At 43.3% G+C, this 12,776-nt stretch overlaps 1 protein-coding gene across 1 annotated transcript; it reads left to right on the forward strand.

Moving 5' to 3' along the window:
- Positions 1-248: 248 nt before the first annotated feature.
- On the forward strand, positions 249-12,112 carry LOC143025249 (uncharacterized). Its single transcript, XM_076184709.1, has 2 exons — positions 249-1,338; positions 9,429-12,112. Exon 2 carries the CDS (start codon positions 9,679-9,681, stop codon positions 11,050-11,052), a length of 1,374 nt encoding a protein of 457 aa, XP_076040824.1. The 5' UTR covers positions 249-1,338; positions 9,429-9,678; the 3' UTR covers positions 11,053-12,112.
- Positions 12,113-12,776: the final 664 nt, after the last annotated feature.

Below are 12,776 nucleotides of genomic sequence, written 5' to 3' on the forward strand. Positions count from 1 at the left end.
TGCAAAAATAGATGGCCTTGACTTGGAAATGGATAGCCCTGGCGTAGAAGGAGTGGATGGCCCTGGCCTGGAAAGAGTGGATGGCCCTGGCGTGGAAGGAATGAAAGACTCTAGCGTGAAAGAAGTGGATAGCCCTGGCGTGGAAGGAGTGGGTGGTGGTGACATTGAAAGAGCTGTGAAGAAGCTAGTTATGGTTGATTTGTATACATCACCATTCTCATGCAACACCACTCGATGTCGCAATCACCACCAGTCTGGCTGGCGCCATACCATATCCGCTCAAATCGCTGAGTTTGCATGCTACCAGCCGAGCGCACCAGCCGAGCGCCCACAAACGGACTCACGAACACACACACATAATGGATGCCATTAGACACGACCCACATAACACACGGAAACATTATATATTAACGAACCACCCCCCTGGATATGTGTACATACCAAGTTCTAAAACAAATATAGTAGGTAATTAGTAGGTTGTCCTAGCCATGTGAGGCGACGGACTTTCAAGGTAGAATTGTTAAACAAAAGGATGAAAGGCACCTCAAGAAAATGCTTACCTCGTCACTTCCGGGGACAAAAACCGAGTGCAGAGGTCCGGGAGCGTCGGTTGGTGACGTGCCCTAGTGATGAATCGTGTACAAACTGTGTAATTGAGTGTTCAAGACATTTATAAATAAACCAGAAAAACTCTAAAGTGTGTGGCAAGTAACCCCCCGGGCAGACCTCGTAGCGACCTCGCTACATTTGGTGGCAGCAATGCCCGCGACCCATCTCCTCTGAAGAGACTAGTGTTAACTATAGAAGAGACTGGTTCCTAGAAACCACCGTACGCTCAACCCGAAGCAAGCCAGCCACGCCCACCGTCGAGCAGCACGGACCTCGGCCACGAGCTGCCGTCGCCTGCCTTTGACATCTCCTCGCCACCGCAGTACACTCTACACTGTCACGGGCATCGTCATCACCGACTCCAAATTCCTAACCACTTCCAAAAACAGGTAAATAACCTTCTATCCACCCCTCACAATACTTGATAATATTAATAATCCTCATCTACCCCTTAAAATCCCCCTGATACTCGCTTTTCTCTCCCTTTCCATGCGAGCATCATACACCTAGACTTCATACGTCTAGATGTACCCAACCACAAGCAGCCTCACCTGGAGGTAATTGCACACCAATCAACACATATTTCGTCAAAATACCCTACCACCAGTGGGACCTTCCAAATCATCGTACGTCAGGACAAACAAATCTACGGACAGCGACAGCCCCTCCTGGCAGTATCTACACAGCTGTTTAAGCTTACAATCCTATCAACGAACTGAAATCTTCCAAGTAAGATAACAACAAATAATGCGTGACTGCATATCCGAACCAAAAGAACTAAAAATTTTACGCCACTAAGGTACCAGTGCTATATAATATAAACTATATACAATTCTCATAACTTAACCAGTGGCTTATATATATATATATATATATATATATATATATATATATATTCAACCGTTCCATGTATTTTGCCAATTTATAACGTGACATATATTTGTGCATGCAATAATTTTTTTTAGATTTAACTATTACCTTGTTATATATATTGTATCTGCAAGAACTCTCATATTACCCTTTTGTGCATATTTACAATTTTATGACATTATTACCCTGTTTTACATACATCGTATCATTTTGATATGCTTTTTTCAGTTAAGTGATTCTTGTTTACATTATACACATTTTTATTATAATATTCTAAATATTACCCATTGATGACTTATACCTCTCCTCCTATCTAACTATAACACACTGCCTCATAGGTAATGCATACCAATTTTTTTTTTAATTTAACTATTTCAACTTAGAATTCCCATCTCACCTAACTACTTCCTATACCTGTTAAGTGATACATGCATCTCTAGTTAGACACTAACATGGCTACAGGTACGAGAGCCAAGGTCAGAAATTTAATTGAAGGATTTCTTTCCGCATCTAAAGAAGAAAAACCCTCTCATGACTCAGACCATGCCACGACTAAGGCAGATTCTCAAATAATTCCTGAGGATTACTTTGACAACCTACCCCTTCACCATGACCACTCACGGGAAGACCCTTTTAACCCGACCCAACTACAACACCTCCCCAACCCCCTCCCCCACTCCACACCGCAACCCCAAATTCCCCCTCAACTAGACCCTCAACAACGACCCCCCCACACCTCACCGCAACCCCAAATTCCCCCTCAACTAGACCCTCAACAACGACCCCCCCACACCTCACCGCAACCCCAAATTCCTCCTTATGTGGACCCCCAGCAACAATCCCTGAACCCCACAACCCATGCATACGAGAACTTAGCCTTCCCTTCTCCCAACTTCCCGTCAAGTCAACCTGCCTTCACCTCACATCCCTACCCACCACCTAACCTTGCCCCAACCCCATCGCAACACCCTCACCCACAACTCCAACCTACAGTAATCAATAATTACCAAACCATTACCCCTCTAACCGAAATCCCTACCTTCTCTCAAGCTAGCGGACTCTCCATCACTGACTTCCTAACGGCATGTGACCTTTTCTTTTCTAAAAATCCAAACTACTCTGACTTAGATAAGATAAATCTATGCCGCCAGAAAATAGAAGCATCAGATGAGCACCGATCTACCGCTCGGATGCTAGACAATCTGATAGCCACAGGGATCACATATAGCGATTATAAGCAGCATCTGTTAAATGTCTTTCAGAGCAAACAAGCAAACAACATTAACTTTCTCCTCACATTTCTAAATAATACTAGAACTCAAAAATAGACTAACATCAAGGATAATGTTGCTAACGCAATTAAAGAAATTAGGGAAAATCTAGAAAATAACAGCCCTTGGATCTGTACAACCATTACAGGAAAAAAGGCAGTGACATTAGAAAACTTTTACACATTCCTGGAGATAGGCCTTTATTTTTCCCAACTCCCACCCAAGTGTCAAAGAGAAGCCACAAAAAGGGATTTAAACACTAGAAACCCATTAGCTTACACATACATATTAGACATAACCAACGCTTGCAACATCTCCCTCTCTGACCAGCACCATTTTGCTAGACTAAATAGCCTTCAGTCACACCAGCCCCCTAGCTCCAATACAGCGCAACCATCTAACTGGTGTTCCTACCATCTTTCATCAAGTCACAACACCAGAGACTGCATACAGAAACAACAAATGCAAGCACAACACCACACTACCCCTTGCTCAGTTCATGGAACTACTTCCCACACGGATTCTCAGTGTGGAGCGCAACAATATCAACACCCGTAGGCACAACACCGCGCTACCCCTTGCTCAATTCATGGTACTACCTCCCACACAGATTCCCAATGTAGAGCTCAACACCAAATCAAACAACTCCCACACCACCTCACATCCCTACCCACCACCTAACCTTGCCCCAACCCCATCGCAACACCCTCACCCACAACTCCAACCTACAGTAATCAATAATTACCAAACCATTACCCCTCTAACCGAAATCCCTACCTTCTCTCAAGCTAGCGGACTCTCCATCACTGACTTCCTAACGGCATGTGACCTTTTCTTTTCTAAAAATCCAAACTACTCTGACTTAGATAAGATAAATCTATGCCGCCAGAAAATAGAAGCATCAGATGAGCACCGATCTACCGCTCGGATGCTAGACAATCTGATAGCCACAGGGATCACATATAGCGATTATAAGCAGCATCTGTTAAATGTCTTTCAGAGCAAACAAGCAAACAACATTAACTTTCTCCTCACATTTCTAAATAATACTAGAACTCAAAAATAGACTAACATCAAGGATAATGTTGCTAACGCAATTAAAGAAATTAGGGAAAATCTAGAAAATAACAGCCCTTGGATCTGTACAACCATTACAGGAAAAAAGGCAGTGACATTAGAAAACTTTTACACATTCCTGGAGATAGGCCTTTATTTTTCCCAACTCCCACCCAAGTGTCAAAGAGAAGCCACAAAAAGGGATTTAAACACTAGAAACCCATTAGCTTACACATACATATTAGACATAACCAACGCTTGCAACATCTCCCTCTCTGACCAGCACCATTTTGCTAGACTAAATAGCCTTCAGTCACACCAGCCCCCTAGCTCCAATACAGCGCAACCATCTAACTGGTGTTCCTACCATCTTTCATCAAGTCACAACACCAGAGACTGCATACAGAAACAACAAATGCAAGCACAACACCACACTACCCCTTGCTCAGTTCATGGAACTACTTCCCACACGGATTCTCAGTGTGGAGCGCAACAATATCAACACCCGTAGGCACAACACCGCGCTACCCCTTGCTCAATTCATGGTACTACCTCCCACACAGATTCCCAATGTAGAGCTCAACAGCACATCAAACAACTCCCACACCACCTCACATCCCTACCCACCACCTAACCTTGCCCCAACCCCATCGCAACACCCTCACCCACAACTCCAACCTACAGTAATCAATAATTACCAAACCATTACCCCTCTAACCGAAATCCCTACCTTCTCTCAAGCTAGCGGACTCTCCATCACTGACTTCCTAACGGCATGTGACCTTTTCTTTTCTAAAAATCCAAACTACTCTGACTTAGATAAGATAAATCTATGCCGCCAGAAAATAGAAGCATCAGATGAGCACCGATCTACCGCTCGGATGCTAGACAATCTGATAGCCACAGGGATCACATATAGCGATTATAAGCAGCATCTGTTAAATGTCTTTCAGAGCAAACAAGCAAACAACATTAACTTTCTCCTCACATTTCTAAATAATACTAGAACTCAAAAATAGACTAACATCAAGGATAATGTTGCTAACGCAATTAAAGAAATTAGGGAAAATCTAGAAAATAACAGCCCTTGGATCTGTACAACCATTACAGGAAAAAAGGCAGTGACATTAGAAAACTTTTACACATTCCTGGAGATAGGCCTTTATTTTTCCCAACTCCCCACCAAGTGTCAAAGAGAAGCCACAAAAAGGGATTTAAACACTAGAAACCCATTAGCTTACACATACATATTAGACATAACCAACGCTTGCAACATCTCCCTCTCTGACCAGCACCATTTTGCTAGACTAAATAGCCTTCAGTCACACCAGCCCCCTAGCTCCAATACAGCGCAACCATCTAACTGGTGTTCCTACCATCTTTCATCAAGTCACAACACCAGAGACTGCATACAGAAACAACAAATGCAAGCACAACACCACACTACCCCTTGCTCAGTTCATGGAACTACTTCCCACACGGATTCTCAGTGTGGAGCGCAACAATATCAACACCCGTAGGCACAACACCGCGCTACCCCTTGCTCAATTCATGGTACTACCTCCCACACAGATTCCCAATGTAGAGCTCAACACCAAATCAAACAACTCCCACCCACCCTTAGACCCCCCAACATGTCAAAACCAACACGGCCAGGCAAATACTGCAACCTACACAAAACCACAACTCACTCCAACGAGGAATGTTCTCAACAAAAATCACAACCACAACCTCATCAGAGAACAAACAAACAAGTTACCGCACCTCGACAAACACCCTCCTCCCACACAACACATACAACTCAACACCGATTGGGGGAACGTGCACCAGCCTCACGCACCAGACCACCATAGGAACATCTGACACACCACACAACTATATCACTCTAAAGGTGACATTAGATCAAATTACTGTTGACATGATGGTTGATACAGGAACAAACCTGAACCTCATCCCCAGAGCTCTCTACGAAGCACTAAATGACCCACCCCAAATCCAGTATTCAAATACGGAAGGTCTATTGATAGAAGGATCTACCATATCACTTCATGATATGATTGATCTAAACATAGAGGTAAACAATTCCCAAGTAGGTCTTACATCCTTCCACTTAGCTGATGAATGGAGTCTCGATCAACAAAGCATAATAGGTTTAAAGTCACTAGAGAACTGGAAGGCAATAATTAATTTAGATACCAACAAAATCTCCTTCCAAGACGTAAATGACATCTCCAAAACCCTTGAAGCACCCGGCCTAGACACACAACCCCTTTCATGTCTGTCTGGCTTAAATAACCCAAATCCCACTAAGAGCTACTCTTTCCGCCCACCCCCTTATGTCACCTCAAAGACACTGTTGTCTAACACAGTCATCATACCTCCTAGACATTCTATAACAGTCCCACTATATATACCCGGAGCAATCGGATATCAGGACGTCATAATTGACCCAGACACGTCCAGACTTAACAACATAACCCTGGAGTCCTCCTGGGATATAGTATCAGAAAATAAATACACCCTAGCTATGTTAACGAATCTCTCAGACCAACACCGCAAAATTAAAGAGAACACATACATTTGTTCAGTCCATCTCCACAATTCCCCAATCCAGGAACCACTCCCTCAACACATCAACACCGTAAGACAAACACAACCCCTCACTCCTATCCACCCCAACCAAATCACATCAGCCAACGGAGAGATGCGTGACAAATTACAATACATCCTACAAAGGAATAGATCGGCTATCGCCTTAGAAGGCGAACCCTTAGGCAAATGTGATATAATCAAACATCACATCCAAATCCTCCCCCAACACCCCCCCCCCCTCATACACCCCCGCTTACCGCATACCCCACAGTAGGAAAACACAAGTCGACAACAGTGTGCACGAGATGTTACACCAAGGTGTAATTTTTCACTCGGAAAGTCCGTGGAACAGTCCCCTCTTCCTAGTCCCTAAGAAAGACGGAACTTTACGCCCTGTTGTTGACTTTAGGAAAATAAATCACCTAACTCAATCTGACCCACAGATTGGGTCTTACAAAACATTGGTAACGGGAATACCGTTTTTTCCACAATTGACCTTAAGTCAGCCTTCTGGCAGGTGGAGCTCACGGAGGAATCAAAACCCGTAACTGCATTCTCCACTGATAAGGGACATTTCCACTTCGAGCGTATGCCCTTTGGCCTTAAGAATGCTCCCTTAACCCAACAAAGATTAATGACTCGCATTTTCAGCGACATGATAGGAATCTCATTATTCGTCTACTTAGACGACCTCATCATCTATAGTCCCACACAAACTGACCACCTTCATACACTAGAGATTGTCCTCAAAAGACTCAAAAACACCGGACTGAAAATCCAACTAGGAAAGTGTAAATTCCTATAGACGGAACTCACCTTCCTAGGTCATAAAGTCGATGCCAGAGGCATCCATACCACCCCAGATAAAATAAACATAATAACCAATTTCCCAACCCCCAGAAACGCAGATGAAACAAGAAGTTTCTTAGGACTAGCATCATACTATAGACACTTCATAAGACATTTTGCACACATAGCATCCCCCCTCACCAAATTCACAAGGAAAGGCGAGACCTTTAAATGGTCTGAAGCAGAACAGCAAAGCTTCGACATACTTAAACATGCTCTTACCACAACCCCTGTCCTAACCTTTCCTGACATGAAGAAAGAATTCCTTCTGTACACCGACGCCTCCTCTAAAGGAATAGGCGCAGTCTTACAGCAGAAAGATGAAAACGGGAAAGAGCACCCCATAGCCTACGCAAGTAGAGTACTGAATAAGCCTGAAAGTAACTATTCAACTACCCACAAAGAAGGGCTTGCATTGATATGGGGCTTGAAACATTTTAAATATCTTATACTAGGCTATAAGATAAATGTTTTTACAGACCACCAACCCCTAGTCTACCTCTTTAACTCTAAAGACTTACATGGCAGAATTGCTAGGTGGAAAACCACCTTATTGGACTTTGATCCAAAGATTACATACCTAGCTGGAACGGCTAACATAGTAGCTGACTCACTTAGCAGACAAACTCACGTGTCAATCCTAGCAAAAACAACCTGTATCCCTATGCAAGACCTTAGAGAAGAAACAGACAAAGACCCGACATGGTCTAAAGTAAAACAACATCTACTTTCAAGAACACCCTTACAGTCCCGACCACCTGTCCCAATAGAGGAACTCAAACTGGTCGACGGAATTATAAGGAGAACCACTAACAGCAGGGAAGTAACAATCATTCCCAGAGCCCGAGTTCCCAAGGTCCTACACATATTACACGACAGTGCAATGGGAGGCCACTCAGGCAGGGATAAGACACTGAATACCGCCAGACAGTCATACTTCTGGATCAAAATGAAAAAAGATATAACCACACACATAGACTCATGTGTAACTTGCAACCAATTCAGAGGATCTGACCCAAAACAATTCAATATCAAAGACATTCCACTCCCTGCGGAACCATGGGAAACACTTGGCATTGATCTACTAAAAATGCCAACGAGCCATCAAGGTTCAAATTATGTACTCACGGCAGTTGACTATCTGTCAAAATACACCATCCTAGTCCCTTTACAAGACAAAACAGCAGAGACTGTGGCCAAAGCATTGGTTAACAACATATTCTGTAGATACAATATCCCAAGACAAGTCCTGTCTGATAACGGTTCAGAATTCAAGAATAAGGTAATGCGCGAAATAGCACATCTTTACAACGTAGATCAAACCTTCGCCACTGCCTACCACCCACAAGGGAATGGATTGACTGAACGCACTAACCGAAAAGTGCTAGAAATCCTCAGACCTTTGGCCAACGATCTTACGGACAGTTGGGAAGATTGGCTACCACAGGTACAAGCCAATATCAACAGCACAGTCAACTCCGCAACAAAGATGTCCCCCCATGAGTTCATTTTTGGCCAAAGAATGCGCCTACCCTACCAAATCTTCAACCAACCAACCCCCCCTTATACAATCTAGATAACCTTACCCAATGCCTAAAACGAGGTATGCAAAATATATACAAACAAGTCAGGGAAAACCTCAAAGTAGCTCAATAAAAAGAACAAAAATAAAACAACACAAACGGTCATCTCCACTAATCATAACACTTGGAGACACAGTCATGGTCAAAGACTCTAATAGAACTAACAAACTCAAACCCAAGTTCTTAGGCCCCTTCACAGTCACAACCTCACTCCCCAACAATGTTTTCCTGTTAACGGATCCTTCCGATCACACAACCGTAACCATACACGGAGAGAAATTGAGAAAGGTTAAACTTAACCTCGACCCAACCCCACCTCCCAACTACAACCCACCTACCGCACTAACACATAACTCACCCAGGCGCAAGTCCCATCACATGACACTACGTCGACGCAACTAAACATGCACTCTAGCTCTCGCCCCTGAAGATGCAGGACGTCATGCACCCCTCAGTGGAGGTTAAAATGGCCAATTTACAATAAGAACTCCCTTCCGCATATCTATCAAAACTTCTCTACTTCCTTCCGACCACTATAACCTTAGCGAGAGTCAGATAGACATATCCTCATTCACTAAAACATAACCTTCATCCACAGGATGCCTCACATCTTCCTGCTCCCCCTTCTCGTCCACCTCTCCCTCTCCACCCCCATACTGATACCAGGAGCAATCGTCAACAGCCATGGCACCACCGCATGCGTAGAGGATTCCATAATGGTAAAACTAAGGATTTCACCTGAACTGTTGATAAGACCCCTCATAAAAATCCAAAAAAACTTATTACAAATAGAGCAACAAATCTCCACCCAAATACCCAACACCACAGATTAAAACCATGAAATCTCAATGACACTATACCACAACGTCAACGCCCTACACGAAAAAATGAACACAATTAAATACACAATATACCACCTTCCCAAACCAGAAAATGAAGACCCAAAGAACAGTAGAGTCAAACGTGGCCTGTTCGATTTCATGGGCATCATATCTAAATCCCTGTTCGGGACTGCAACTGAACAAGACATAAAAACAGTCCACTCACACATAGGAAATATAACAGAAGTACTACACAAACAGGGTAAAATCATAGATCTAAACTCTAAAAACATCGATCTCCTCGCCACCTCAATAAATTCAGTAATTGAAAAAATCAACCACCTCACAGCATTCACAACTTCCCAGTTATCTAAGATTGCAAATTCACAAATAGCCCTTTTCTTCCTTCACCACCTAAATGAACTAGACAAACAACTAGACAGGCTACTGAGTCACAGTAATCTAATCCAGAGAGATATTTGGAACGCCCACGCAGGTATAGTCAACTCTCAAATGATCACTCCAACCCAACTTAGTCAAACATTACGACAAGCTCACAATACATTGAAACTCACCCCCTTCTTCCTCCAGAATGAAATACAACACTACTACCCCATCCTAGCATCAACTATCTTTCAAGAATTTATTCTTATCAACATACCTATGGACCCGATCAAGAGATTCTCCCTTTGGGAAATTTATCCCTTCCCCTACCCTTATCAAAACCGCACAATGACCCTCAACCTACCAACCTCCACCATCCTAAAATCAACAGACGGCCAGTGGATTTCACTGACCTCACCAGAAACCATGGCAGCTTGCAAGATAGCACGACCCAACTTCCATATCTGTCCAGCTTACCCCTTCCATTTCCAATTAACCAAGTCTCAACCTTGCCTCTCAGAACTCACAACACCCAAAGTCAATTTTTCCGAGACATGTGATTTTCGCTTTTCAGACAACACTCAAATACACCACACCCACGTAGGACATAAACACTTCATATTTCTTCCCCACCCCACATTAGTATCCGTAATATGCCTACACAAACCACCCTCCCATCATAAGATCAACGGCTCTATCACTCTACCAGACACCTGCCACATCTATATGATGGACTCAATGCTCCTTCCCAACAAATTACACTACCAAGGCACTCTCAACACCACCCACGATCTAGGTCCCATAACTCAACTAACACTCCCACCCCTCCCCAAGATCCCCGATACCATCCTCCCAAGTAAGATAGACATGGTACGTCTCCTAAATAAATCAACTACTCTTGATATGGACTCCTTAGATCTGCACTATAAAATTTTACCCTATGCCTCCACTGCCCTCTCAATCTTAATCATCATTTTTATATTAGTGATACTAACGAAATTCTTTTGCATGAAATAAGACCATCAAACAGCTTTTTTTTTTCCTTTCCTCTCCCTTTCCCAAATTGCTGTAAACCTAGGATAAGTTTGGTCTTGTGTCTCATCCAATATCTTGAATACCATAACAACATATATACTCATACAAACTCGTGATAAGAGCTTTCCAGAAAACATAGATTGTGATTTACAACCAGTGAATTGTGAAGTACCATATGAACTCCAGTATGATATTTGAAAATGTGATTTCCTACAGTGATATGTAAATATCGTATAGACCCTTGTATGATGGTAGAAATTATGTGTAATGTTGGTGAGACACAACCTTATTCCCTATTCAGAGACACAACATTGCATACCCATCCTTCTAGTTCAATGTGCCCTCTTGGGACCTCATAATCACCTCAACATCACCCCCCCCCTCCTCCACATATATCCACCCAAAGATTTTGTGTCTCTGGCTATATAACTATGTAATAGTATATATGTATCAAAAATTTGTTAACCATGTAACCTTAGGTGCCGTGAGCCACCTAACCCCAGGGGGAGGGCGATATGTATATATCACCATTCTCATTCAACACCACTCGATGTCGCAATCACCACCAGTCTGGCTGGCGCCATATCATATCCGCTCAAATCGCTGAGTTTGCATGCACCAGCCGAGCGCCCACAAACGGACTCACGAACACACACACATAATGGATGCCATTAGACACGACCCACATAACACACGGAAACATTATATATTAACGAACCACCCCCCTGGATATGTGTACATACCAAGTTCTAAAACAAATATAGTAGGTAATTAGTAGGTTGTCCTAGCCATGTGAGGCGACGGACTTTCAAGGTAGAATTGTTAAACAAAAGGATGAAAGGCACCTCAAGAAAATGCTTACCTCGTCACTTCCGGGGACAAAAACCGAGTGCAGAGGTCCGGGAGCGTCGGTTGGTGACGTGCCCTAGTGATGAATTGTGTACAAAATGTGTAATTGAGTGTTTAAGACTATTATAAATAAACCAGAAAAACTCTAAAGTGTGTGGCAAGTATTCCCCCCCCCCCGCAGACCTCGTAGCGACCTCGCTACAGATTGCTTGGCTCTTCTTTGCTTTTCTTCATGCAAGGTGTGATAGATTTTGAGTTTCTTTAAAACATTGTTGCAAACCGTCTCACTCCAGGCCTAATTTGGGTCTTTGTCTTTGAAAATTTGGAGTCCCTTATCAATCAACTTGAATGCACCACGAATATCTTTACCCTCCACCAATCTCACCTCCGGTTCTTCTTCTTCATCTTCACTGGAGAGTGCCTTCTCTCAGTCCAGTTCCTTGAGATCTTCGTTGCTGAGTGGTTCCCTGTGGGGTTTAAGCAGATTCATAACATCATCTTTAACGTCTTCAAATCCAGCCTGGTGTGAGAGATTAACAATGTCCCTTCTGGCTTCTTCAACATCAAGGAACCATCAAAGTCATGGTCACACTCTTTCCAAAATTTGCCCCAGGCATCCATTCATTGTCTTTTCTTTCACCTCCCTCCATGCAGCATCAATGTTATGGATCGCTTTGAGGATGTTGTATGACGACCAGAACTCTTTGAAAACAGCTTTTTTGGGGTCATCTAAGGCTTCGACCAACTGTTTTTGGGTGCGTCGCTGATAATGCGCCTTGAAGGTTGCAATGATCCCCTGGTCCATAGGCTGAATCAATTATGTCGTGTTGGGTGACAAGAAGAGGACCTCAATGTTA

This window comes from Oratosquilla oratoria, chromosome 5 (genome assembly GCF_046742065.1).
Source record: "Oratosquilla oratoria isolate Oo_2021 chromosome 5, ASM4674206v1, whole genome shotgun sequence".
NCBI lineage: Eukaryota > Metazoa > Arthropoda > Malacostraca > Stomatopoda > Squillidae > Oratosquilla > Oratosquilla oratoria.

What these genes read in the sequence shown, in the direction of transcription:
- LOC143025249 (XM_076184709.1), top strand. Translation starts at nt 9,679, where the DNA reads ATGACACTATACCACAACGTCAACGCCCTACACGAAAAAATGAACACA.